This window comes from Parathielavia appendiculata, assembly GCF_033297405.1.
Source record: "Parathielavia appendiculata strain CBS 731.68 unplaced genomic scaffold N657scaffold_16, whole genome shotgun sequence".
Classification (NCBI taxonomy): Eukaryota; Fungi; Ascomycota; class Sordariomycetes; order Sordariales; family Chaetomiaceae; genus Parathielavia; species Parathielavia appendiculata.
The window spans coordinates 303,231-329,569 of NW_026944235.1; the positions used below are offsets into that span (position 1 = coordinate 303,231).

Here is a 26,339-nt window from a genome sequence, read left to right on the forward strand (position 1 = left end):
CAACGCAAACAGGACCGGCCAGCACAAACTACCACACCGGCGCAGCGCGAGGATAGTTGCGATGAGCGCCAACCCGCCAGCTCCACACGCGCCCACGGCGGCCCGGAATGCGAGCACACGTTCCGCGAGGGCCGTACTCGCTGCACCACCGCCACCGATTCGCACTCGGCCGCAAAGCCACCGAGGAAGAGGGGTCGACCACGAAAGACACAAGATGACGGTATCAGAAAACCGGCTGCTCCCCAAAACAAGCGAGGAAGGAAACCTAAGAACAAGACGGCTGCAGTAGCAAAAGGAGGCGGCGACTGCTGCTTTGGACGGGCAAGCAACGAAGGACGCTCCCGTGGCCGGGAACCGGGGACGAGGCCGTCCCAGGCGGACTTAGGCATCTTTAGGAGTGAGCCGGGCGCTGATTATAAGCGTGAGATGTATAGAGCGGATGGCACAATGGTGAACCGAAAACCATTCATGGGCCTATCCTAGTCCTGCTGCTCTTTCTGTGTGTCTTCACGCTCGCTGCCCGTTTCTTGCTTCTGGCATTCCGTCACCTGGCAGCACTGTCTAGCCCGCTCACCATTGCGGGTCACTCGCTCTACATGTCGAACGAGAGCTGATTACATAGTATCCTGCTCTAGGGAATAGCGGCTACTTGCTGACTCGGCTTCTTCATCAAATTATCTTCCTAACCGAGAAAACATGCGCAGGTCGACAGCCCGGCTCGAGGCGCACATAATTGGCCCTGCCCCATTCCCAGTTCTCACCGGTGAGCTCATCGCACACCAACACAACATCGTGCCACGCCAGGCCGAGTTGCGGCATGTCTAAGTAGACGGTGGCCTCCTGGGTGTGGTGCGGGTCAAGGTTGGCGACGACCAGGACCGTGTTATCTCCCTTCCTCTTCGAATACACGATGATCGAATCATTGCCAGCGTGGTGGAGGAAGCAGAGGTTGCGCAGCTGCTGTAGCGCCGGGTTCTGCCGCCGGATCGTGTTGAGCCGCGTCAGCAAGGGGCTAATGGTGCGGCCCTCGCGCTCCGCCGCGTCCCAGTCTCGCGGCCGGAGCTGGTATTTCTCCGAGTCGAGGTACTCTTCGCTGCCCTCGCGCAGCGGCGTGTTCTCGCAGAGCTCGTAGCCCGAGTAGATGCCCCAGGTCGGGGACAGCGTGGCGGCGAGGACGGCGCGGACTTCGAACGCGGGCCGGCCGCCGTGCTGGAGGTAGGCCGCCAGGATGTCCGGGGTGTTGGCGAAGAGGTTGGGTCGCATGTAAATTGCGGCGTCGCCCGAGAGCTCCGTCAGGTGCTCGATGAGTTCTGACTTGGTGTTGCGCCAGGTGAAGTAGGTGTAGGACTGCTGGAAGCCGAGCTGGGCTAGAGTGTGCATGATCGCGGGGCGGGTGAACGCCTCGGCGAGGAAGATCACGTCCGGGTCGGAGCGGTTGATGTCCGAGATGACCTGCTCCCAGAAGACGGCAGGCTTGGCGTGCGCGTTGTCCACCCGGAAGATGCGCACCCCATAGCTCATCCAATGCCGCAGCACTCGACAGGCTTCCGCGACAAGACCGTCCATGTCCGCGTCCAAGGCGATGGGGTAGATGTCCTGGTACTTCTTAGGCGGGTTCTCCGCGTGGGCGATGGTGCCGTCGGGCCGGCGGTGGAACCACCCGGGGTGTCTCTTCACCCAGGGATGGTCCGGGGAGCACTGGAGGGCAAAGTCCAGGGCTATTTCTATGCACAGCTCCCGGGCCTGGTCGACGAACCAACTGAAGTCCTCTAGGCTGCCCAGGGCGGGGTGAACGGCGTCGTGACCGCCCTCGGGCGAGCCGATGGCCCACGGCACACCAACATCATCGGGTCCGGCGGAGAGGGTGTCGTTCTTCCCCTTGCGGGAGGTCGTGCCGATTGGGTGGATCGGCGGCAGGTACACCACGTCGAAACCCATGGCCGCAATCGCCGGCAGCCGGCGGGCTGCAGTCCGGAACGTGCCATGCAGCTGCTCCGGCGTGCTTTCGGACCGGGGAAAGAACTCGTACCAGGAACCGTACAGCGCCCGTTCCCGCTCTACCAGCAGTGGCAACGCCTCGCTGCTCGTGACGAATTCTTTCAGCGGGTACCGGAACAAAACCGCGTCTACCTCGGGCGTTTGAGCCGCTTGAAACCGTGTCGCCGCCGAGAGTGTCTCATCCCGCATGGCATCAGCGGCGGCCAGGATCAGACCCCGCAAGCCCTCTTCTTCTGGCACGCCGCCAGCGACCCGCTCGTATAGGCACGCACCTTCCTCAAGGACGATCTCAGTGTCCGTGCCTGTGACCTGGCCCTGCGCATGGCGTCGCCAGGTGCCGACCGGGTCGGCCCAGGCCTCGACGGTGAACACCCACAGTCCCGGCTCACCTCCCGTGACTGTTGCACCCCACCGGTCCGTGCCAGGCGCCAACTCCCGCATCGGTGTCCATGGGCCGGGATAGCCCTTGGAATCCCTCAGAACGACATTGGCGGCGACTGCGCCGTGCCCTTCCCGGAATACAGTGGCTGAGATCTCGAAGGTCTCTCCGGTGACGGCCTTGGCGGGCCGGCGCCCGTGCTGGATGGCCGGGCGGACATCGAGGATTGGTATGCGCCCCACGGCGGTCGTCCGGTCATTGCGGGATAAGTACGGGAGACACGGACCGGTGTCAGCTGGGCACTCGGGGTGCTTCATCGCCAGGTACGCGGGCCCCGGTGCTGTGGTGGTTGGAGAGTACTTGTCAATGAATGGCTGGTTGATTGGCCTGCATAACGCCAGTGGCCCCTCCTATCCGGACTCGGAACATGACAGGCGTGGGGACGTACCCTGCATGTGCTACTGGAAGTCAAGTTCGTAAGTGAATCACCAAGCAAGAGGCTTAGACTGCATGGTGTGTTCCTTAGAATTGTGCTAAAATCCAGTCTAGGTCTTGAAGAGGCATGTCTCTGTATCAAATGACGACGAGGTGGTATCCCTATCCTTCCATTTCTGTGCTACACAAGAGGGAGTTAGGGGCTTGATCCTTAGTGGTAGGGCTGAGCCTCCATGAGGTAGCAAGGCATCGACACTTTGCTGTCTGCCCAGACCCAGTCAGCCACTCGTTACCCCTGGACATTCCGAATCTGAGAAAGCATGGCCCAGCTCTCAATCACAATAAACATACCAGAACGTTCCAAATAACGTTCAGTGACACATACTCAAGAATGCGAAGCAGGCAGCAGACACGGCGCCAGTGATTGGCTCTGATCTCAAAATAATAAGAGCCTTCTCCTGCTCTCCTGTCGTGGGCCTCAACGCAGATACCAGACAACAGCATAGGGAACCGCTGTATGTGAAGGTCCTAATCATCCGTATGCCTTCGAGCTTTAAGGGCTATGGTGGGCTTGGGGTTGCACACCAGGGTCGTGAGAATGCCTTCCATCAACCTGACCTGTGGCTCGCGGCCTACCGGGTTTATGGTAGGAGATTCTATGTTTGAGTCATTATATCTTCAGTCAAATGCCTGTTTTGTACTTAAAGAGCTTCAGAGCCGTGAGAGAGAGATTCGGCGCTTTCCAAAGTCCTTTGAGTCTGCATTCTGGAAGAGAAGTAAAGGGAAAAAGTAAGTACGGCTGATGTGTTAAAAAATTGGATAACTGACAAATCACAGGGTGTCAAGTCACAACATTAGCACTCACCGGCCTTCCCATAAATGAAGATGTCGTCGCATGCACCATCCAAGGGGAGGCCCAGACATGGGTCTCGTGCTTCCACAGCATCCAACCCTGCCCACCCAGGCTGGGACCCAGAGGTGGAGACCATCGACCCACGGCTCTTAACCGGGCACTACCCTCCCCACGAGTTCCCTTCGCAGAATCCTTGGGCCGGATATTCTGCAACTGTTGGTTCGCCCTTCTCAGTAGGTTACGACAACCCGTGCTACACAGCTTGGGGCTACCCCAGCAACGAGCACTTCCAGGCATCGGATCGACATGTCCCCTACTCGTCAGCCTCAGTGGTCACAAGTCTCGCCGCAGGTGTATAGATACCTCACCAAAGAGACATGACGAGCCCTGATGTCAACGACACGGTCGTCGACCCCGGTCTCGATACTGAATTTTTCCCACTTCACCTTGCCCCCTGCTCCAGTGGACCGAACTACTGCTCATGACACCAACACACTTTCATCCTGGCCTACCCAGGATTCATCGTTCCTTTCCCAACCTGTCGCTGACCCCATCTTCGCTGCCCAGACCAATGAGCAACCCAACGGCTTCGACTATGGACAGTACTCGCAAGACGCAACAAACCAGCCGGACTGGTCACAAGATGACGGTGTTGCTCAAGCAGACCCATCTCCCGCACCCGCCGATTCGAACAAGCCATTTGTGTGCCCATATTCCGGCTGCACCAACCCATATCATCCTCGACAATGTGACCTCGCGTGCGTCGCGTATCCCCTTCTACCCAACGCCGTCCTTACCAATGTCATCGTGATTCCCTAAGTACTGTGGCTAACACGGAATTCTCTACCAGCAAGCACATCAACAATCACACCAAGCCCCGCAAGTGTGACATCTGCGGCGCCGGCGGCGCCGTGGCCAAGGACCTCAACCGCCACATGTGGACGCACCACCCGGATGAAGCGAGGAGGCGTGGCGTGCCGAAGGAGGAGGACCGCTGCTTGGTCTGCGGGTACACGGGACGTAAGGACAATGTCAAGAGGCATAGGGATACGAAGAATCACTGGGTCAGTGGGTGACTGTCGCGATCTGTGTTCTTTTTCCCGTGAGCGAAGGCCCGGTATTTATTAGGAGCTAAAGCATGAGATGTTGGCATTAGACTTTTGAGACGAACAGTCTGGGACCCAGCTCGGCAACGAGCTACCAGCGGGTCTTTCGCCAAACTCCAAGTGGCTGAGAATGTCGAGTCGTTGTTCATGCGTGATGATCTTCGTGGCGGTATGACGAACAACCGTTCGGGGGTATTCAGCGGCGTCTAATCGACCTCGATGCCGTACTTCGGATCAGCAAGGGGGAGGAAAGCGTATATCCTCTCTCTTCATGTCGGGCCCGAGGGCTCACAATCCGGGAATCTTTAAGTGAAGCCAAGAGGCTCCACCGTTGGAGATGTTTCAAGCAACCTCTTTGCCTTCTCCAAGAAGGCAAGGACTGGCATAGCATCGATGGTGTTGAAAAACGAGTGAAAAATGGCAGCCTCGTTGTTGGTGTAACCGCCCGTGTCTGATTTATCGATCGCGAGCCGACACAGCCTTCCTAGGCCGATCTGATAGCTCCAGCTTCTCCCGAGGGTGTAAAGATGAACTATTCAAGAGTATCTTTAATTGTACGGGGTCACCAACCTAATTGTACGGGGTCCGCACAGATCCCCTGAAATCCGCCACACCTGTTTCGGGATGAGCCTCTGCAACCCTCGTCCAACCCTAATCCTCGTCGAAAAAACTTCTTCATGGGAGCCTCCCTGAGTGTGTGTGTGTGTGTGTGTGTGAGCAACGGCCCCATCACAGTTGCCCCTTTTACCTATCGCTCCTACCTAGACAGTGAGAATCCATTACTGCTTGTCGGCTACTTCTCTGCAATAGCAGGTACAAAGGTTCACCCCTCTCCACCACCACTACCTGACGTGGACGGGGGTCGCGGGTCCAGGGGACTATAGGAAGACGGGGAAGAGGTCACGACAGGGAAGAGGTCGTGGACAGGGACGAGGTCGTGGACAGGGACGAGGTCGTGGACAGGAACGAGGCCATCAAAATAGAGTAGAGGAGACCCAAGGAGGTACAGGTCCTGCGTCCAGCGCAGCCATACAGCTCGGGACGCCAGCGCCGGACACCCCCTAGGCTAGTTGACAGATAGGAGTGAATGCTTGATTTTCCCTGCGATAGATCCCCAAGGCCACAATCCCCATTATCACCAAATCGCTCAAACCGATCTTTTTGCTCTGGAGTTTGTCCTTTTTCTTTTTCTCTTTTTTTTTTTTTGCCGAGGCTCAGCCCGGCACAGGTGTGGCGGAATTCAGGGGTTCTGTGCAGACCCCGTACAATTAGGTTGATGACCCCGTACAATTAAAGATAACGTTACTACTATTCAACTGCTCCGCTGCTATAGAATATCATTGCCTCCCTTGCCACGACCAATTCCTGAGCAACCCAATATTTCAAACTTTGAAAATCAGGTGCTCAACATGCACCTAGAGCTCAACGCTTTACCTTGACGGTTACTACAATCCCCCACCCGGTCCTGCTTTCCCACAAGCCAAACTCATTCTCCTTCCTGAACGTAACCTCCTCCGCCGTAACAGTCATCTTAACCGAGTCATTTTCCGCGCCAGACCCGAAGCTCGACAAACCCGGCGACACAGGAGGCGCCACCACAGGCGAACTCTGCTCTGCAGCCTTCTTTCTGCCCCCACCCAGGCCCCAACGTCCCCATCCCGACTTCTCTTTCCCCACAGCCTTCTTCTCCACCACCACAGGCTGGATGTGTTTCCTGTCAGAGGTCGGCTCGGGCCTCAGATACGCCGCCAGCCGGCTGGCCATGTCCTCATCTGTAAACCACCACCCACCCTGCCGCCCGGCAGCATTACCTCCGGAGCCACCATCAGTGTCAAACCGCCCCCACTCATCAAACCCAGCCTCCCTAGCCCCAAGCGAGCCACCGACCTCATCCCCCTCCGCATCTCCCACGGTATCAAAACCATCACCATCACCAGAACCCACCTTCCCCATATCAACCCTCACAACCCTCACCAACTCCCCCTCCCTCCTCCTCTCCACCGCACCACTCATCCCCCACTCGGCCGGCACAGCCGAGGCCGGAACAAGCGTCAGCTCGGCGACAGGCGGGATCATCCCTCCTCCCCGTTCAGCCGACATCGACGAGGCGGAGGCACAAGAAGAAGTGAGGTCGGCGGCGAGAAAGGCCTCGATGTGCCTCACGAGCAGGTCGGTCAGGGCCAGGTCGTGCGAGGCCTGCGCGCTCTGGCGGGCCAGTTGAGTCGCACGCAGGCGGGAGGGGAGGGTGCGGAGGTGGGTTGTTAGTGGGGAGGAGGAGGTTGTAGTTGTGGTAGTAGGGAGTTGGGGGAAGAGGGGCGAGGGGGTGATGATGGATTCGGTGTAGGAGGGGGGGAGGTCGTCTCCTGCTGAGAGGCCCATTGTGATGAGAGCGAGTTTTCTTTTTCTATCCTTCTCCTTCCTTGTCCTTGTTCCTTGGGAGGTTGAGAGGCAGTGGAGGGCGGAGCGTGTCGAGGTTAACGGTGAGGCTGAGCCTGAGGGTTCGCTGGGGCTCAGAGGCCGCAGGATGGTTTGAGTTATTGGTGATGATGGCGTCTTCAATGGCTCGGTGATGCCGACGGATATCGATGACGGAACTGCGGTCCTCTCGCGGGTGATATTTGGGCAGTGACTGATACTGTGAACGGGAGGCCTGAAAGACGACGGATGTAGTAGCGAGGAAAACCCTCTCACTGGAATTAGAGAAAATGAGGGTAAGGGTGAAGTCGGGCGAGATGGAGACAGTTGCGCGGAATGATGAGATGTCGTTGTTCTCAGCTTGTTCGAGCAAGCTGTGTGAGTTTCGGAATTTGATAGTTGCGAAGTTGAGAATCAACCAAATTCCCAAAGGCACAAAAGGTGATATGCCTTGCAGGCAGTGAAAGGCCTCGAGAGTGGCTATGTGAACCTTAGTGGCGCAAGTGGGGCCTGAGCGTCGCTTGTCCGCGCCGGATCTGGCGACCGATGCGGGGGAATCAGAGCCCGAGATCCGATCTTGCAGCGGGTCTCCTCAGGCTTTCAGCGTCGGGCGAGACAACCTGGAATGGAACCGAACACTTCCATCCAAACCCGGCATGCACTGGAACAACCCCAGCATTGCACGAACTACGTGACACCAGGAACAGTTTTGACTCCCTGCTGTGGCAGGCGACCTGGAAGCTAAACCTTTTGCGGTCCTCTCGTTCCGTTTCAGGTGACGTGGACTTCGGCGCGGGGATCCTGGCAACGAGGCGTTCTTCACGCCGCCAGCTGTCGACATTTCGGCCACCCGTGGGTTTCGATGGCGCTCCATTACACCACTTCACAAATCCCCCCCGGCCGTCTTCCTGCGGTATGTTTGAGCTCAGAGCCTTGTAAACTTAAGGTTCCAGATGACATCCGCGTTTCGCAGACACAGCACTTTTATGAGCAAAATCTCTGACATACAGCATCACAGAGGATTTGCTCCGTGGCTTCGAATCCTAACCCACTGTTCGAAGCTCGGCCGGCAAGACACTCCTTCCCATCGACTGATACCTAGGAAGACGTCTTGTTGATAGCATCATCGAGAACCTTCCAGGTGTGTTCCTCGACCTTCTTGATCTGCTCTTCGCTCCAAAGGGGCTTTCTGGCGACCAAGCGCCCTTTGTCGTCAATACAGCTCCAGAACCTGCCCTCCTTCTCCACTGCTGCCGCGCACTCGTACGTCCCTCTGATCATATGCGCAGCGCACGTCTCGGGGGATACGGCAAACAAATGGCCCACACCCCGCGCCACAGGCCGTAGATACCATGGGAGTGAGTTGCTGATATTGGTCTGGACAAAGCCGGGGTAGGCATGCACGAAATGCCGTCTGCCGGCGCTCCGTCTCTTTTGCTGCGCCGCCGCATAGGCCTGGACCATGGCATCCGTCATGGAGATACAGTGGTTGGCCGCGTTGCCGAGACTGTAGTGAGTCTTGAGATCCAGGTCGTCCCAGTTGAGCTTGGTCGGCGGGCCGCCACGCACACCGTCGAGCACGATGACAACCTTGGCGTCGTCCTTCATGACCGGGAGAAGTTCGCGAATAAGCAGTTGCCTCCCATAATAGTGAAGCGCCATCTTGCGGTCAATTCCCTCGGGTGTCTCGGTCCTCCCTGCCATCGAAAAAATGCCCTGGGTGAGGACCAGGAGATTTAGGTCCTTCTCTGGTGCCGACTTGTACGCGTCCGTGTATTGCTTGATAGAGCGCATGGATGACGCATCCAACGGGCGGAATTCGATGTTGGCATGCGGGATATCCTGTGGTTTGTTGCGGCCGCTGATGATGACGGTCGACAACTTGGACTCGGCCGCGATGCGGCAGGCGATGGCATAGCCGATGCCGCCCGTTCCCCCAACAACCAGAGCTCTGGTGGCCATGGACGTCTTGTTTGAACGCGATGAATATGGGTGAATGCAACTGAAGCAATCGCTAGTCAGAGACTCAGAGCGGCCCTTCAGTTCTTGTTCACTTCGAGTTTCCAGCACTTCCAGCAGTGTAGAGAGGACCCAGAGAGTCAGGTAGGGTCGGTCGGTGGAGGGTTTGCCCGGTTCATCGTAAGTGTCCGATTGGCCCACCACGTCAGGAATGCTCCGGATGATAAATGGCAGAGCTCGATTGGCTGCTGTGCCACAGGGGCCGCAGACGCTGGAGAATTGTCCGCTAGTTTCATCTCTGATTTCTCTCCTCCTCTCCCTCATTACTCAGAAACATTGGACGAAGAACCTACCTACTTCCTCTGGCTTTCAACGACCCTTAGTATCCTCCACAAGTCGCCCTCGTCCTCTTACCAGGCCTATTCATGTTTTCTCATGGGAGCCGCATCGGGAGGAAACGCCAGGATGGCTGGCAGCCCTCATTCACCAAGATCCATAATCCGGCAGGCGTCGAATTTACGCCCCCCCACGCCAGCGGCGAGCGCAGAGGTTAAGGTTTGATCAGCGGTTAACCGCCGACGCCGTGCGGAGTAGATCGGCCCGTTGGCAATCACACCCGCTGCCCGGCGGTGGCGCACCGGTAGCGGTACAGGTGAACTGGTTGAGGCTGGTACGGGTCAAGTCATCGCTGGTAGTCCGCAGGGTGGCGACGCCGAGAAAGCAGGCAGCCGGCGCAGCTCGGATCGCGAAGACCAAATCGACGTGCTGAAGCGCCGACTACGTCCGGCCTTCCGCCTGCGTCCAACGGTTCGGCGATTACGATCGCGTCCAGGAAGGACTCGCCTTCTGGGCCGCGAAAGCCGGCAGGTCGCCCGTCGTTGCGGCCGTCGAGTTGCGCTGGCGAAGGCGGTCAGCACTTCCGCCGTCACGGGGCCGATCAGGTCTATAGGATCGGCATCCGTCTCCGGGTTTACGCACTCGATCACAGCGTAATCCTCCACGGCAGCTAGCGCGGTTCGGCACCCGCGCGTGCGTCGCCGTCAATTTCTGGCGTGTATTCCGCGCTTCATGGAGATAAAGTCGGCTTACGGTTTGGCGTCCTCGTCCCCCCATGGACTGTCGGCCGTATAGCTGATGCCGCCGGTTGCACCGTGGAAAAAGTGGGGGTTGTCATATTGGACTTTACCCCACATGCCTACACAGTAGTTGGGAACTCAGCTACTTCCCCCTTGCAATTTGCCAAGCTGTTTAGAGCAGGCGGCAAACGCGTTTGGTTGGCTAGGAATGAGATTTGTAAACGCGTTTATGGACGAATTGATGGACATGTGGTCACAAGACGATGTTAGGATACACCGTGGGAAAGATGGAAAACGGAGTTGGGAAACGGTATAGTAAGAAACTGAGCGGATACGAGGTCTACCGTTTTAATCCAAGAAAGCGTTTCAGCACGTGACCTAAACTTTGCTGAGTCAGCAATTTGGACCCTAACCAGGTCCGCATTCACGTTTCGCCCTCCCGGCAAGAGCAACAGCTTTTGGCCTTCGTTTTTGTTCAAAGTGGGCGGTTTCTTGTCGTCGAAGTTACCAGTTCTGGACCTTTCTAAGCAGACACAGAAACTTTTTTGGGCAAAATGAGGGGAAACTGTGCTCAACATGAACCGGCCGCATGTCGACTTACACGGCAGTCGCCCATTGGCTCCACCACAGCTGCGCAGCCACACACCATCATCTGCATCTGCTTCCCCGGTCAACGAGGCAGAACGATTCGATGACCACATTCCGCACAGCCGTCGCCCGGTGAGGCTATGGGTAAAATGCGGCTCAAAATTATTTCCCCCCTGCAGTGAAGTCATACCTAGCAAACCAACCATGTCGACTGGGCTGTGCTGCGAGGCTCGGTCGTCCTCGCTTCTGACCCCTACTTATGGGGCGATCATGCATGGAGAAATGTCCTACCTCGAAGGTACTGTACTTATACCGACATCTTCATCCAGGCTGGGGCTTTACATATCGTTTCAACGTGACTGTTGCCCATCATCTTTATTTGGGTTTCACGTCGGCAGATCTCAACTCCTCCAGCAACATCATCGCTTCTCCAGTTCTCACACCTGAGTAGTCACTGTCGCTTTTCAGGAGAGCACACACACAACACCAGATTCGATTGTTACCCAACCATCTTTCCTGAAGTTGCTATACAAGATATCAAAATGGCCACCTATAAGATTGCCGCCCCCGATGAATACCTTGCCATCACTGGCATGAACATCAAGAATGGTGAGTTGCCTTCCTTACACTTTGCTTCTTCGAAAGGACACTGACCTGCCTGCAGTCAAAATCACAAAGGCAGCATGGGTGTGGCCCTTTCAGCGCTGCATGCGCTTCAGCGTGCAGCCGCACGACTACGCCATGAACCTGCAGGCCATGACCAAGGAGAAGCTCCAGTTCCTTTTGCCCGTCGTCTTCACCGTTGGCCCAGATGTCAACCAGCGGGGTGCCAACACCAAGGGTGGAAACCATGACCATGAGGGCCACGTCACAGGAGCCGGCAGCGACGGGACGCCCGCGACGGTAGACGACCATGTGCATGACGACCGCCGCGAGGATCAGGGGGACTCCCTCATGAAGTACGCCATGCTGCTGGCCGATTCCGGTACCAACAAGGGCGACAACAACCGCCAGTTTCTCGAGAATATTGTCAAGGGCATCATCGAAGGCGAGACGCGTGTCCTTGTGTCGAGCATGACCATGGAGGAGATCTTCACAGAGCGTGAGGTTTTCAAGCGTCGCATTTTCCGCAATATCCAGAGTGAATTGGACCAGTTTGGTCTCAAAATCTACAATGCCAACGTAAGTAAACATACCTTACCTTTCTAGCTTGAGCATCACAGAATAAGGCTTGGTGTCTTGGTGTTTGGAAGCCTGGCACCAGCCCCTGAGCCCCTGACATGACACCGGACATTGACCTACCGCCATGGCCTCCATTCTGACCATAAGACGCTCAACTGACCCGTGGACAGGTCAAAGAACTCAAAGATGCGCCCAACTCGATCTATTTCGAGTCCCTCAGCCGCAAGGCGCACGAAGGCGCGACGAACCAGGCGCGCATCGACGTCGCCGAGGCACAGCTCCGCGGAAACGTGGGCGAGGCCAAGCGCAAGGGCGAGCAGGAGCGCGAAATCGCAAAGATCCACGCCGAGACGGCCGTCCAGAAGACGGAGCGCGACATTGAACGCGCCTCGGCCGAAGCCGTGCTCGCCACGCGCAAGACCGAGCTCAACCGCGACGTCGACATCGCCCGCATCGCCGCCACCCGCAGGACAGAGGCCCAGGACGAGGAGCTCAAGAAGGAGGTCCAGATCAAGCGCGCCGCCGCCGAGATGGAGCGCCTGCGCGCCAGCGACGTCGTCAAGGCCACCATTGCCCGCGAGGCCAAGCAGCAGGCGGCCGACGCCAAGGCCTACGAGATTGAGGCCGAGGCCAAGGCCAACTACGAGAAGCAGAGGCAGGCGGCCGAGGCGGGCGTGTACAAGATGAAGGTCGACACGGACGCGGCCGTGTACAAGACCAAGGCGGACGCCGAGGCCCGCGCATTCGAGGTCGAGGTCGAGGCGAAAGCCAACTTCGAGAAGCAGAAGCAGAACACCGAAGCGGGCGTGTACAAGATCAAGGTGGACACGGAGGCGCTCGCGTACAAGACCAGGCAGGACGCCGAGGCGTGGAGCCACGCGACCGTCAAGAACGCCGAGGCAAGCCTGCAGAAGAAGCTCCGGGAGGCCGAGGGCATGATGGCCATGGCTGAGGCCTACGCCAAAATGAGCCAGGCCTTTGGCGGGCCCGCGGGCCTGCTGCAGTACATGATGATCGAGAAGGGCACGTACGTCGAGCTGGCCAAGGCCAACGCCGAGGCCATCCGCGGCCTGCAGCCCAAGATCAGCGTGTGGAACACGGGCGCCGAGGCCGGCGTCGAAGGGGCGCAGGGCATGGGCAACCAGAGCAGCGTCGCCACCATGCGTAACATCTACCAGATGCTGCCGCCGCTCATGACTACCATCAACGAGCAGACGGGCATCACTCTGCCCGAGTGGCAGTTTGGCCATCTGGCTGGGCAGATGTCGCAGCTGGAGCGGGGCGAGGCCAAGCCGAATGGAAAGCCGTAAACAGTGAGGCAAGGCCTTGGTGGATGGTGAAGGCCTAGGACGGTGGAGATGAAAGCATACCGCCTGGACGCTCCTGGCAGCAAGTCATTTGTCGTGGGACTTTTGGTATGGAAGGGCTTGCTATGTAGACTGCGAAGAGGGTGGCGTTTAGGGTGGACTTCCCAGCAATACCCAGTGACTGATGTTTTCATTCGTTGTTGTACACTATATTCAGGTACACTGCTTGCTTGGACTGGCATCCTTGTTCTTGATAGTCGTTTCTTTTGTCTTACCGCGCAAATATCCGCTATATTTATCGTAATCATGATCCTTACCTTACCTTATTCAACATGAAGTTGACGAGTGCAATTGAAGCTGAGGGTTGCAATGAGCGATGCCACCGCAGCCGAGGTGGTCACCGTGACGCTTGTGCGGGAGGACAGATCTGGTGATCCGCTTGTCTGGTGTGGAATTGTTCAAGTTGGAGGCTCGAATTCGGCACCCTTTTCACCTTTCACAACCCAATCCAAGGCTGGATTTTCCTCCTCCAGCACACGATCTTACACATGCTGATGAACCTCGTTGACAAAGTAATGAATGTCCAATCCAACCTTGCACACCAACCACCCCCCTTGAGCTCATAGCAAAGCCACCCAGCTTCACCCCGCGCATGCCCATGACTCTCATCATCATGTTCATCCGGGCCAGAGCACGTTACCTTTACCACCCACCCTTTCCTCTCGCGATTCTCCTCGTCTCAATCCGCCGCAATACTCGGGCCCCTCCTCAAGCAGCAGCGTCCTTGTCCTCCCGCACTAGACGCACAGGCATGCAGGCTGATCGTACCTTGGTCGCAGCATTGCCGCTCACGGCTCGCCGGGAGCCCGTTGGGCGTACTCGAGCAGCATCCCGCGACAATACGGAGGAAACGATAATAATAGTGCTCCCGCAGTCCTGCCAAAAGGAGGGTGTATCCGATGACATTTGATCCTCCCCAGCGTTCGCGTCCGGCATCGTCTCCGAAATTCTCAGTTCAAGAGGATCGAGTGCCGGACCACTTCAAGTTGAGAACCTGGTTTGTTGTATTGGGCCGGGGAACTTGGGATCCCAAATCCATTTTTTTCTCCCTTCCCTTGTGGCAGGTTGGCAATGATCATGATTCGGGTAGCTTGATACCCAAACCGCGGAGCTGTCACAATTCCTTTGACGCCATCATCACTCGCTTACCCCCGGTTGGTATACTATGACAAGGTAGCTGGCAGGTAACTTGTAAGAAAACCAATGATTCGGCAGAACAAAGTCCTGTCCTGTTCTTTGCCATGAGCCATCCTTTCTACTGCTTATCACTCAGTACAGCAATAACCGAGGAACAAAAATACACTGACTCCGTCCTTTCAACCCTTTCTAACCCATACTCGAGACTAAGACTTGTTGGAGGGAGACGAGTTTCAGCAAACTTTCCCATCCAAAAGGAACTAAAATCCATCACCTACCATCGGCAATTTCCTCAGCGCCGAGGCAAGAAGAGGGAAATTTTGGCCTCAATAGACGACAAATCCGTTGGTATCGGCAGTCGCAATGAACACGGGACCCAAGTCCGCCTCCCAGTGTCTGACATAGTCATCTTGGGGCTGTTGTTTGTGTTGAGATGGTGATGAGAGCTGGAATGCTGAGGACAAGTGTAGTGGTCTTCTGGGCTCGCATTTATACCTCTTCAGAGATGTTGAGCCGCCGGGCCCGCCAGAATAGCACGACCAATATCGACTGCTTAGATGGACATCATGAACACGGACACACGTAGGTGGCATTGAGACGCTACAAGCGACAGCCGTTTTCCATGTTTGTTCCCTCAAGCTATCTCCATTGTGTACCTTATGTGTGCCCTGGTCAGCTGGCGTTCTGTGGATGACAAACACATCCGTAGAAGAAGCTTTCCAAGGCGCAAGGTTGAGTGGCTGAGCATCGGTGTAGAACTCACAACCCAGCTCTAGGGATAGTTTGTTTGTTACATGTACATAGCGTGTGTGTCAAGGTATGCATCAAATCATGTTACCATACGCTAGATCGTGAGGTCGTATCTACCAAATCAGTCGTTTGAGCTTCAATCTCCATTCTTATTCCTTATCTTCTTTCTTCTTCTATCAATGCTCTCTACCTTACCTTTCTATCTTCCTCTGCCTCCTTTTCTTGATCTTTCCCTTGAAATCGCTTCTCGTATGCCCAACATCATTACTACCTGACCACCCAAGGTCCTGCCATGTGCTACGCAAACAAACAAACCATGACTAGATAGTACACGATGACTGAAGAGAGTTTCAACAGTCAGTTTGCATCTCTAGATGGTGGAGTGTTGGTTGTCACCATTGTCCTCCCCTACCCACGTGTAATAATGTCCCAGCTGATGGGCACACAAGCGCTCAACTCTTAGCTAGACAGTGACACACTTTCGGCCTCGATATCAATGATATCAGATCGTGATTCAGATCCAGGAATGTACCATCCCTGGAAAGATGCCATGTTATTCCAGTGTGGCTGTTGACGTCCCCTAAGGCCTGTGAATCCGCAAAGGAGCCTCAACCCTTTCCGCTGACATGAATGAGATATCAAGCCCCATCAATCAGGTAAGCACTCAAAACGGACACAGCGACAAACCCGGCACTTTCCAAGGCTGGGTCAGCGGTGAAGTTTCAGAGCGGAGAACATGAACACACAGGGGGTGTAAAGGGGTGTGATATTGCCCAGTCATCTTGGCCGAGACTCTGTTCCTTTATTCTTATTTCCCCCTTCACAAACACCCTTCATACATCCAACTTTGGCATGGAGGACACATAATCTAAGCTTCGTGGACCGCGAAACACCTTGGGTGATCCGCTTGTCTGGGGTGGAATTGTTCAAGTTGGAGACTCGAATCATCCGATTCGTTTTCTATGAATATAGGTCTGGCTGATGGCGGAACAGTTAGACAGCCTGTGTCTGCTATATGAAGTACAGGCTCGGGCTAGCGAACAAGGGGACATCATGGAATAACTAAATAAACAAGTTAAGTTTGACCTTCGATTTTGACTTGATTTGAAGTGAGCTAGTAGTATTTGACTTAGTATTTGATTGAATCAAATGCTTAATATACAGTTTAAGTCACTATATATCTCTCTAACTAACCCTAACTAACGTTACCTTATAACTAAGGAAAGTTACATAACGTTACGTGGCTGTGGCGGTGTGGTTGTAGTGGTATTGCAAATCGACTGGCAAGTAATCAAGTCAAATTTGATGATATATTTGACTTGAAGGGAGGGCAACTTAGTTTAACTTGGGAGGTCGGTGACTCATTTGATTAGAGTTGAGTTGATCTCAGTTAGTTATTCCTTGAGGGACATACCCCCCGTCTTCGACCTTCCTGCTCTCCATGCCATAGCAATCTCCCCCCCACAGACCACCAACAAGACGCCCAGAATTGAAGCGATCGAACGCTATATACAAGTTATACCTTGCCAGTTGCGGCGCCGCATTCGCGTATAACGCAGCCGGCAGCATCGCCCCGAACACGGTTGAAGCTTTTGGGACGCAGACGCAATGGAGGCCCGTGGCCGGACAAGGGGTCGTGTTCTTGATGCTGGCTTCGAGACATGGAATTGCGCGCGGGAAGATATCATGTATGCTCTGGGCCAAGACAATGGCCACGATGGCGAAGAGGACAGCGACGTATTTCATTGTGTAAGCTGTGTAAAGTCTGTTCGAGAAGCGAGGTAGACGAAGTGTGACGAGTCGCGAGCGTCTAATAACTACTGTTTGTCCACTAAGCAACGGGGTTCTGTTTATACACTCAGTCGCTGCAGACAAAGCCGCAGCATCCAATTCTCCCATCCTGTCACACGCTCCAGCTCTGAGATGGAGCGATCATCCTGCTCCTCCAACCTCTTCAACGTGTGCCGGGTGTACTCGACGCTCCTCGAGTCTTTGAGGTGCTGGAGTACCAGCCTTTTGTGTGAGTCGCTCAGGCCACCCGTACCAGACTCTCGCCTCTGTTCCGATATTTCGCGAACTTGTAAAACAACATGGCGTGGGGCTCTGTTAAGATGATGCACAAGCGGAAATGAGAGCTTCCCTTCGTCCAGGTCTTCACAGAATCCCTTTTGTTTCGTGTACTACATCAAATTAGTAGGTCACACAAAAGCACCTGGGCCCGGAATGAGGTACCTCATCAGAGTTGAGATTCTCGTAGTCGTCTCTGATCTGAAAATAGATACCGATCTGATCCACCAAGTCGTCAATGGCCAAGGCGACCCTGATCATAACCGTGTTAGCGGACCCCTTCTCCGTAGTTTGCCCTAGCGTGGGAAAGCTGCAACCAGTACTTACTCTTTGCATAGTTGGCTGCACATCAGCCGTGAGAGTAACCGGAACAATCCTCCGGTCTCTGCAAGTCACCAATCTTTAACATAACAGTTTCTTCCGCAATAGCGCGCATATGACGTACTCTTTGATACCATCTCGAGATACTCCTCCTCAGTGGGACACGATGCATGCCTGGTCCAGTGGAGGTCGTAGCTCTGCCCGACATGCAAATCACGCAGTTGGGCTAATAGGAGAGCAGTCCAGTCAGCAGCCATGGAATGTCAGACCAAGGCAAGAGGATATAGACGAACCGAAAGCGATTGTCAGCAGCGCCAGGAATACGTGGCGACAACTCATGTATTTTCCTGATAGCTTCAACGATTGCAAAGCTGGCCGAGTTGATGGTCTGTGGCACACCAAACACACCGTGAGCGGCCGGATGGCCCCGCCTGAGGTTCGAACCATCTTCGATGTTATCCAGCCTGCACAGAAATTGGTCAGCTCTCATAAGTTTGGTTACTTGGTTACGTGGTGAGTATTGAAAGGTTTACATCAGTGAAGCGGTGTGTAAATCGCCAACCACCTCCTTAATCTGCGTCAGAGTTCTCTCGGGCAGACGCACCCAGAGGTTCAAGGCATCGGCAAGCGTGTCCCGCACCCCCTTCGAAGGCAAAGACCGAACGTAATTGAATGGTGCCTCGAGATGCTAGGAATCAGGTTGTTAACCCATTGTTACGCTGCACAGACCCTCTGGCCCAACGACCAGACGCTTACCTCGAGCCCCAGACATTCCCCGGCCGGTAGTGAAAGGCATTGTTTTGAGTTGTCCCCGGCACTGTCGCCCGTCTCTGACATGCTTGAAACGGACGATGACCGCGAGGTGTGATTGCGGTGCCATGAACTGGTCGAGTGCATATCCGAGTCGCTTGACTGGCGAGACGCCCCGCAGAGGATACCGACAAAGTTCGCTGCCCATGTTGGTCTCCGTACGGCATTGCGTCGGCATCTTGGTCACCATCCGTGTCCGTATCCGCGTTTTTCTCCCTCTTCTCAGCGGTAATGGAATTCTCGAGTCCCACGTTCGGATCATACCTGAACTCGGAATGATACCGCGGACAGCGCAGGCTCCATACCACATTCCCGCTAACCTGGTACGACAGCGCGCGCAGATACCGGTCCAGCTTTTCCGACACGGGCGCGTGATCCCGTCTGAACTGGTCGCACAGCTCGAGAAATTGCGCCTCGTACCGGTTTGTAGCTTCTCTCACGAGCCGCTTGGCGACGGCCGGGCTGACGCCGCGCCAGCGCATATACAACCACACGGCGTTGATAGGCTTAGCCGCGCCGGGCTTGCGCTGCGCCTCGGCCCACTCGCGGTCAAAGGAGAAATAATCGTTGGCCAGCGCCAGGGAGGCGTAGCAGGGGCGGATGATGTCGGCTAGGAGGGCATCTTCTTCTAAGGTGAGGGTCATGCCCATGCCGAAGAGCATGGTGGATTCAACGAAGCTGTCCCGAATTCTTGTCAGTAACGGTGACTAGGGCCTTCATAATGGTATGCGAAGATACCTGGGATGAACTCACGGCGCCCCTGTGTCAATGATGCGGAAGTCGAGATATTCTTCAAGATTGGAAAAGCCTTTGTCCTTGCCTCGGAGTGTGGTTGACAGCATTGTCTTCCAGGCGTCCATGACTCTCGCCGCGCAGACCTTGTCGGTAGCGTTCAGCTGATACATCATCTTGGCTTGGATCTGCTTCCTTCTATTCTTGACCTTTGCTATCACGGATTCTCCCTTGCCAAGTGTGAAATCATCGTCTCCTGTTGACTGGGTAACTGTTAGGGTTTGACGCGTTGCTAGGATACGAATAGGGGCGCCTCTACTCACACTCTCCGAGTATTGGTCTTCAATGACACTGTCGTGGAGAAAAGCATCTGATGATTTCAGCTTCGCTACACACACAAGGACAGTTTTTTAAGATGTGGAAGGGCCATACACTCCAAAATGTAGGCAACCAACCTCAGGCGCTCCGGCCGACACAGTGGCAGCACCACAGCAGTGAAATTGCCGTCAAGAGGGTTGCACCCGCCAAACTCGCAAGCAGGTCCGATATACTTAGCCCAGTCTTCTCGGGCCTCGTGGTAGCCGGCGTTGGCCAGGGTTTCATGACGGTGCCGCTTAAGGGGGTACGCCGGGCAAAAGCCATGAGCGGCATACTGCGCGATGTCCAGGGTCTCGGCCGTCGGTTCATCGTGGTCCATGTCGGGACACTAGGGTCGTTGGGATAAAAATGTAAAAGATTCTTGAGCTGGGAAGGTCCAGTTGGTTCTAGAGTGCTGAAGTGAAGGTTCGCTGTCATTTGGTTCATCTGATTGCATGTGGTTCACTCCGTCGAGACGTCTTTATACAACGGAACCACGCCGAAGACTACACCAAATCGCTCAATTTCACATGATACGTCATGACGAATAGCTATCGTCATCCTTTGACGTGCCGAAAAACGTATCCCAAGAAAATTTTCACCGGTATATAGGAGCGGAGGATGGGACGATGCATACAAGACTACAATGAGCAGCCCAAGACCCAACATCATCCACCCAGGCGGGATTTTTCTTTTCAGGTCTCGATGACGACAAGACTGTCGTGGGGCGGTTCAGCTCCTTGACTCAGCAGCGTTGACAGGCTGTCCATCGGCGGGGTCACCTAAGACAGGATCGTCGCCGGGTTCCAATCGCGCGGTTTGATCGCCGAACTGGGCGTGATCGGCTATCCCCACTGCTCCATTCCGCACAATGGGGTTCGTCACTGGGCCCCAGAGTGGCCCCTTTCCGGCGCTACGGGACGTACCTCTAGCCCAGTCTGTAGGATTTGTCCTGACGTAATGCAAGGGGAGATTCTCTCGTTGATTAAACCTTCTTGACCCCATTTTCTCATAAGGGCCGATGACCCAACACTGACGGTGGTTGGTGAGTCTTGAACGCATGCGGGACTAAGTTGTAGGGAGCTATGTCTGCTCTATGGCATTGCAGTCCGCACCGAGACCAGGCTCCATTTGAGATCTGGTATCTAGTCAAGTCCACGTCCCGGCTTTCATGCACCTTGCGTGAAGCTTTCTGGACTTGTGGAGACAACCCAAATGAGATATATACTGGCTAGAGGACGCACTGCCAGTACAAGAGGCGGCGCCGGTCCCTCTGAGCGATCTGGCCAACATCATGGTGGACGGATCGCGGCCGGTCACGACCGGTCACGACAACAACAGCAATTGTTCCCCTATCCGGCATTGGTGCCCCCTATGTGCAGTCGACGTTCGTCCATGAGCCAGGGGACACAAGCACCTTGCCTTGAACTTGGCAATTATAGAATCTGTCTTCCCCCCTTTCTTCTGGTGTTCTAGCTTCTTCTTCTACCGTTCCAGTCCGACTACCCTCAGCTTCAAAGCAGCCTCCCCAAGCCGCCACCACTCCTGCCGACGTCCGTCCTTGAGCCAGGGTACATGAGAACGTGTGATCTGTCCTGCGCTTGCGACTTTAAAGTATGTCTTAAACCCGCTTCGTCTGGTCTCCCGGCTTCTCCTTCTATTTTCCTAGGCCGACAACCTCCCAGCTTCTCTTCCTAAGAGAGCGCGACCTGGCATTCTTCCACATATTCCTGCACATCTCGGGACTGGCCTCTTCGGTCTCTTATTCATCCTGTTCGCGACTCCAAAGAAGCAGGCGCCTCGGCACAGGTGTCGAGGGGAGGAACATATCAAACACACGAGGGCCTAAGACGTTCCAGGCAGAACGCGCGAAGAGACACTCTATCGCCGCCGTCGCGGGAATGGGGTGAGCGTCGCGGTTGCGCCAGAGGTCTGGGAACCGTCCGCTAGGTGTCGAGTTGAGACGTGCAGAACGAGCTGCGGCGGCTTCCGCTCTGCCGTGGCACCTTCACGACCTATATCTGCTCCCCTGACCCACAAAATGGAGGGCGGACCGCATCCTTCAAACACGCCCTTCCACAACGCCGGCCGCGACCAAGTCAACGCGCCTGGCGGTATCGCGAACAAGACTGACGGCTCCGGCAACCATCCTTCCCGGGGCTACGTTCAATGGGCCTGTATCCTGAGCGCTCCTGTCGGGAGCCATTCCTCTGTAACTAATGAGTCTCAGGAATTCCCCATAAGGCCCCCGAGACCGACGAGGGTACTAGGCGTTATTCGGAAAAAGCAGGTTCGTACTGCCATTCTCCGACTTCTATTGCACACTTCCGTCATATATGGACCGCTTTTATCCGACAAAGCTGCCGCAAGATAGACCACTGACGGGAACAGCCTGCCTCCGTTCTCTCGGCTCCCGCATCATCGACGCCCGGCTTCAGACATAGCCGCTGCCTATTGAGGTACATGCGACTGGCTGTTCAGCACCACCCAGTTCCACAAGTGGCGCGACCGCGCCGACCTACCAGCCTACAATGGCGTGCTTTGGATCAAGGGCAAGCCGGGTGCAGGCAAGTCGACCCTGATGAAGCATGCTCTGCTACATTGCGAGAAGGTCTTCGACGACCAACTGATCGTGACGTTTTTCTTCAACGCTTGAGGCAAGATTCTCGAGAAGACACCTCTAGGCGTGCTGCGGTCAATCATATACCAGCTGCTCGACAATGACTACACGTTGTACGAACGATTCCGCCCTATCTACAAGAAGCAGAGGATGCATGATAAGGAAGGGGAGTACGTGTGGCCACGGGCACAACTGGAGGACTACATACGTTCGATAACCAGCAAGCAGCAGTCGAAGCCCCTCCTCCTCCTCGTCGATACGCTCGACTAGTGCGACGACCGAGACGTTTGAGATGTTGTCGGCTTTCTTGAATCTTTAAGCATTGATGCCGTTCAAGCGGGTATCACCCTAAGGATCTGCCTGTCGAGCCGCCATTATCCCAACGTCAGCATGAGGAAGACTTTGGAGTTGGCGGTAGAGGGGAGCGAAGATCATAGAAGAGACATTGCTACATATATCACACACAAACTGGAGAGGCACGATGACAATATCAAGGACAAGATCCGGAAGAAAGCAGGCGGCATTGCCATATACGTCGTCAATATAGTGTCTCTGCTCAAAAAGCCTATGACGACGGCCGGTTGGAAGCCATGTGTAGAGTACTTTGGAGGAGGTGCCGGCCGATCTCGAGGAGGTGTTCAACAGGTTCTTGAGCGAAGACGATCGGAATAAGACCGAGACGATACGCATGCTCCAGTGGGTACTGCTCAGTCGGCGGCCGCTAAAGCCTGAAGAGCTCTTTTTCGCCGTGCTGACGGGAACGGCTTCGGAGTACACTAGGCCGTGGAACCGATCGAAGATCACGGGTCACGGACCGCATCATCCAACGGCGCATTACCGCATCGTCCAAGGGCCTTAACGAGGCGCGGACAGGGGATGCGGCGTCGGTGCAGTTCATTCATCTATCGGTCAATGACTTCTTGTTCCGAAACCAGAGGTTGCAGACACTGAATCAGGCGCTCCTGTCACGACCCGATCAGTGCCAGCTACAGACAGTTGTGGGATCGCTGCTGGTCCGACATCAAAAGACTAAACACGACGTTAACTCGCGAGCAACATATGAGAAAATTGAGCGGCAACTATCCGTTTTTGCTGTATGCAGCGAGTTACGTATTCGGTCACGCAGAGAGGCACTGTTCGGAGGGGCAATGTGAAAAGAGATCGTACAATGGCTGCAAACACGACGTGTGGTTTGGATGGTGGAAGACATTTCTCTTGACTGTAGACCGTTACGGCGTGCATTCGTACTTGAAGAATAAATGGATGTAAGTCTCCTCTATGTGTCATCGCTTCATGGTTACCGAAAACTGATCACCGTTCTTCTAGCAGAAGGGGGGCGCCGACGTCAACGTGCTGCAGAGATCCTGCGGCAGCTCCTCGAGCACGGCGCCGAGTGCAGCATCGACGTCCACGGACCCGACAGACAAAAAGAGGTCTTCGTGGAGCACGGTCGTCAAAGACGGGGCGAGATGTCTGGCCTTGAGGACATACATCTCCCTGTATATGACACGGCTTTGATTGGAGCGATCGTGACGCTCACGGGTTGGTTCATAGTGCGGTTCTCTCCGAAGCCGACACCCGGAACCGCGGCCGCTTGGTATTGCGGCACTGGGAGTCACCGCTTGACGGGCATTTGGCGCGTGGCTAGGTTTTCGCAAGCCGTTTGATTCTTGATATCTATGGCTGGAGGCGCGGCTCGGCTTTATGCCCTAGCCGCGAACTAGCAACGAGCTGGACACGCTCCACTCGCCCATGGGATCTTGTTTGTCTTTCATCGCTCAGAAGATAACCCAGCCATAGCCTTGCATCAACTCGGCCACTTCGGGGACTGGGCTTCTGCATTGGAGCACAGCGAAGGGATGGCCTTGAACTAGACATGAATCCGCGCTAATACCTACCGAATGAACTGTGAAATGCGCTACTACTCGTTTCACGGAGCACTGACAGTTCGCGCTTCGTAGAGGCTTGTGCGGGGGCCGGATGTCAAGGCTCAGGACAATTCTGGATCGACGGCACCGATCAAGTACCGTTCTTTCGGTTTATTCAGCGATTTATGGAAGCTTAATACTTCCAACACCTCTTCTTAAATGAAGGACCTAGGAGACACGGATGCTTATAGTTGAAATTCCCCACTGATGTAATGCCATTAGTACCACTTTGCCACTTTTCCAAACCCACAGCCGGTCGAGGGGGCGGCAGCCCGGACGGCTAGGCGAGCCACGCCTCCCGTGCCGGGTCGTCCACTGAGTTCAAGTTACAATACAATACAATACAATTTATTGACGCCCGGCGGGTAACCCGAAAGGGCAGTTATTACAATCTGACTATACATTTCCCAAGATATGTCCTGATCTCGTCGAAGCCCATGCAAAGCTCATTCTAGTTCATGTCCTCTCTTTTACGATTCCTCTGCGGATTCTCGTGGGTTAGTAGGGTTGTAGTAGGCTGGCTTGAAGGCGATTCTCCAAGTGTTCAACGTCCTATCTTCGGCGGCTGAAGCGGTGCCTGCTGTCCGTGGCACGAGGTGAGGGGTGTGGGTTGGGTGTGTTGTGGTGGGTTGGGTGCTTTAGTCGGCCTGCGGTTGGTTCGTGTCAAGGCGCTCTGTGGCCATTGCGAACCGTATGGTTGCCCGAACGGCTGCCATATTGGGAGTCCAAGGATGCTGGACATTTCGGGGTTGTTAGCAGGGTCACGTGAAATCAAACCTCCATCCTGCCGACCACCGACGGCACCCCGCACGTATCCACGATCTGACGCAATTCCCGAAGCATCCCGAGTCCTGTCCCCGGGCTTAAAGACCGTCACGGAGGGCATCGACCCTTTTGAGACATTGTAGATGTTGTGACGGATTGTACGGTCAGTGATGGTGATCGTCCCGGAAAAGATTAGATGTGGTCGTTCTCGATTATGTCAGCGGGTCGTTCCGAGTAAGACTTCGGATCGGATCGATACACGGTGCCCCATAGTGGGGCTCCGGCGCCGCTGGGCCGCTGCAAGGGCCGGGAATCCCGCTAAGCACTCGGAACGCCAAAAAAAGTCGGAATAAGAGACTTGTAGTCTCAAAAAAGAACAGACAACACCACAATTCGCTGGCCACCGACCCAGCTACTAATCTGATGACTACCAGTTTATCTATTGTGGTCGCGTGCATAAAGAAAACCTCCCTAGTCAACTACCGGTGGGGCACAACACTTGACGCGTTTTGATCAACCAGGTGAAAATCATTGCCTTGACACTTTTCGACAGCCATTCTCCCAAGATCCTAGCAACACAGTCAACGCAGTCAACGCAGTACGCAATCCAGCTATATACTGGCACGGTCACAAGGATCAAGTGGTACGAAACAGTTGACTACCGAACAACGCCAACGCGTTCGAGTCCTATACTTCGATACGGCCAAAAGCCAAGCCGAGATCAGTCGTATCACTGGCTACACTAAAGCCCACATCCGGACCGCAATATGCGCTCGCGATGCAGGTGCCCACAGGGGCACTAGCCGGCCTCGGACATTGACGCCAGAGTAAGAAGAAGAGCTTGTTTAGTACATTACTTCCAGCAAAAAAGCTCGCCGAATGGGCTTCCTCGAGCTCTCAAAAATCATCGTCGCTAGAGTCTCTGGCATATAGGTGATCAAGCACGCCCCTTATCGACTGGGCTTCCGCCGACGAGTTGCCCGCAAGAAGCCACCGATTACCGAACGTACCTGGAAGCTCCGAGAGACGTAGGCAAAGTGCATAAACACTGGACCCCTGAGCAGTAGCCAAAGATCCTTTGGACTGATGAGACTTGGGTTACTGGTAGCCCGCATAGGGAGCAGTATATAACCCGGCGTCCAGGCGAGGAGTCGGATCCTACTTGTATTGTGGAAAAGCATCAACGTAAAGGTGGCTAGATGTGTTGGGGCTACTTCTTAGCTTAGTTGACGATACGTGTACAACTAACCAACTCAGCTATGTCGCATCTCCCTGAAAACGGGTGTCGAATCGCAAGTCGCTTCAACCTTGCGATCCTGTGGGTTATAGTCATGACACAGCACTGTGCCCCGCAACACAGTTGTCCTGTTGCTTGTCCTGACATTTTGGCCTTCGAAGGAAAGGGTTTCAGACTGCGAGCTCCAGCTCCAGCCTCCTGGCCAGACCGTACATCGGCAGTTTCCCCGAGTCCATCAGCCAGTCCAGGATCCTCCC

The 26,339-nt window shown here is 55.2% G+C and overlaps 9 protein-coding genes across 9 annotated transcripts in view; 4 read left to right on the forward strand and 5 right to left on the reverse strand.

Annotated features, from left to right (window-relative positions):
* Positions 1–455: 455 nt before the first annotated feature.
* N657DRAFT_674216 (glycoside hydrolase family 13 protein) lies at positions 456–2,832 on the reverse strand (the record flags this gene model as incomplete). Its single annotated transcript, XM_062795733.1, has 2 exons — positions 456–2,717; positions 2,826–2,832. 2 exons carry the CDS (start codon positions 2,830–2,832, stop codon positions 670–672), a joined length of 2,055 nt encoding a protein of 684 aa, XP_062644318.1. The 3' UTR covers positions 456–669.
* A 1,032-nt stretch (positions 2,833–3,864) lies between these two features.
* Positions 3,865–4,846, forward strand: N657DRAFT_649046 (uncharacterized protein). Its single transcript, XM_062793646.1, has 2 exons — positions 3,865–4,423; positions 4,516–4,846. Exons 1-2 carry the CDS (start codon positions 4,056–4,058, stop codon positions 4,739–4,741), a joined length of 594 nt encoding a protein of 197 aa, XP_062644319.1. The 5' UTR covers positions 3,865–4,055; the 3' UTR covers positions 4,742–4,846.
* A 1,233-nt stretch (positions 4,847–6,079) lies between these two features.
* Positions 6,080–7,536, reverse strand: N657DRAFT_674218 (uncharacterized protein). Its single transcript, XM_062795734.1, has one exon. It carries the CDS (start codon positions 7,148–7,150, stop codon positions 6,194–6,196), a length of 957 nt encoding a protein of 318 aa, XP_062644320.1. The 5' UTR covers positions 7,151–7,536; the 3' UTR covers positions 6,080–6,193.
* A 748-nt stretch (positions 7,537–8,284) lies between these two features.
* N657DRAFT_579727 (NAD(P)-binding protein) lies at positions 8,285–9,148 on the reverse strand (the record flags this gene model as incomplete). Its single annotated transcript, XM_062789416.1, has 1 exon — positions 8,285–9,148. The coding sequence occupies one exon, from the start codon at positions 9,146–9,148 to the stop codon at positions 8,285–8,287; it is 864 nt and encodes a 287-aa protein (XP_062644321.1).
* Positions 9,149–10,372: 1,224 nt separating this feature from the next.
* Positions 10,373–11,215, reverse strand: N657DRAFT_157431 (uncharacterized protein). The gene has a single exon (XM_062785997.1). It carries the CDS (start codon positions 11,013–11,015, stop codon positions 10,488–10,490), a length of 528 nt encoding a protein of 175 aa, XP_062644322.1. The 5' UTR covers positions 11,016–11,215; the 3' UTR covers positions 10,373–10,487.
* On the forward strand, positions 10,938–13,660 carry N657DRAFT_649050 (uncharacterized protein). Its single transcript, XM_062793647.1, has 3 exons — positions 10,938–11,418; positions 11,474–11,991; positions 12,162–13,660. The coding sequence occupies exons 1-3, from the start codon at positions 11,352–11,354 to the stop codon at positions 13,299–13,301; spliced, it is 1,725 nt and encodes a 574-aa protein (XP_062644323.1). The 5' UTR covers positions 10,938–11,351; the 3' UTR covers positions 13,302–13,660.
* A 3,435-nt stretch (positions 13,661–17,095) lies between these two features.
* Positions 17,096–19,872, reverse strand: N657DRAFT_658448 (terpenoid synthase; the record flags this gene model as incomplete). Its single annotated transcript, XM_062794899.1, has 11 exons — positions 17,096–17,425; positions 17,478–17,565; positions 17,640–17,697; positions 17,758–17,859; positions 17,958–18,097; positions 18,167–18,321; positions 18,390–18,583; positions 18,631–19,121; positions 19,197–19,446; positions 19,495–19,545; positions 19,608–19,872. The coding sequence occupies 11 exons, from the start codon at positions 19,870–19,872 to the stop codon at positions 17,096–17,098; spliced, it is 2,124 nt and encodes a 707-aa protein (XP_062644324.1).
* A 1,701-nt stretch (positions 19,873–21,573) lies between these two features.
* N657DRAFT_636541 (uncharacterized protein) lies at positions 21,574–23,011 on the forward strand (the record flags this gene model as incomplete). The annotated part of the gene is made up of 5 exons (XM_062791432.1): positions 21,574–21,822; positions 22,024–22,164; positions 22,195–22,322; positions 22,473–22,698; positions 22,751–23,011. The coding sequence occupies 5 exons, from the start codon at positions 21,574–21,576 to the stop codon at positions 23,009–23,011; spliced, it is 1,005 nt and encodes a 334-aa protein (XP_062644325.1).
* Positions 23,012–25,059: 2,048 nt separating this feature from the next.
* The window catches only part of N657DRAFT_658449 (uncharacterized protein), a gene marked incomplete at both ends in the record, with an annotated part of 3,572 nt that continues 2,292 nt past the window's right edge, over positions 25,060–26,339 (forward strand). The window contains 4 exons of the mRNA XM_062794900.1: positions 25,060–25,079; positions 25,487–25,672; positions 25,709–25,763; positions 25,913–26,014. Of these exons, the coding sequence (XP_062644326.1) occupies positions 25,060–25,079; positions 25,487–25,672; positions 25,709–25,763; positions 25,913–26,014 (363 nt within the window). The remainder of the gene's footprint in view (positions 25,080–25,486; positions 25,673–25,708; positions 25,764–25,912; positions 26,015–26,339) is intronic.

What these genes read in the sequence shown, in the direction of transcription:
- N657DRAFT_649046 (XM_062793646.1), top strand. Translation starts at nt 4,056, where the DNA reads ATGTCAACGACACGGTCGTCGACCCCGGTCTCGATACTGAATTTTTCC. An exon ending in CCTCGACAATGTGACCTCGC is followed by an intron (nt 4,424 to 4,515) that starts GTGCGTCGCGTA and finishes ATTCTCTACCAG; the next exon opens with CAAGCACATCAACAATCACA.
- N657DRAFT_674218 (XM_062795734.1), bottom strand. Translation starts at nt 7,150, where the DNA reads ATGGGCCTCTCAGCAGGAGACGACCTCCCCCCCTCCTACACCGAATCC.
- N657DRAFT_157431 (XM_062785997.1), bottom strand. Translation starts at nt 11,015, where the DNA reads ATGGTTGGTTTGCTAGGTATGACTTCACTGCAGGGGGGAAATAATTTT.
- N657DRAFT_649050 (XM_062793647.1), top strand. Translation starts at nt 11,352, where the DNA reads ATGGCCACCTATAAGATTGCCGCCCCCGATGAATACCTTGCCATCACT. An exon ending in TGGCATGAACATCAAGAATG is followed by an intron (nt 11,419 to 11,473) that starts GTGAGTTGCCTT and finishes ACCTGCCTGCAG; the next exon opens with TCAAAATCACAAAGGCAGCA. An exon ending in TCAAAATCTACAATGCCAAC is followed by an intron (nt 11,992 to 12,161) that starts GTAAGTAAACAT and finishes ACCCGTGGACAG; the next exon opens with GTCAAAGAACTCAAAGATGC.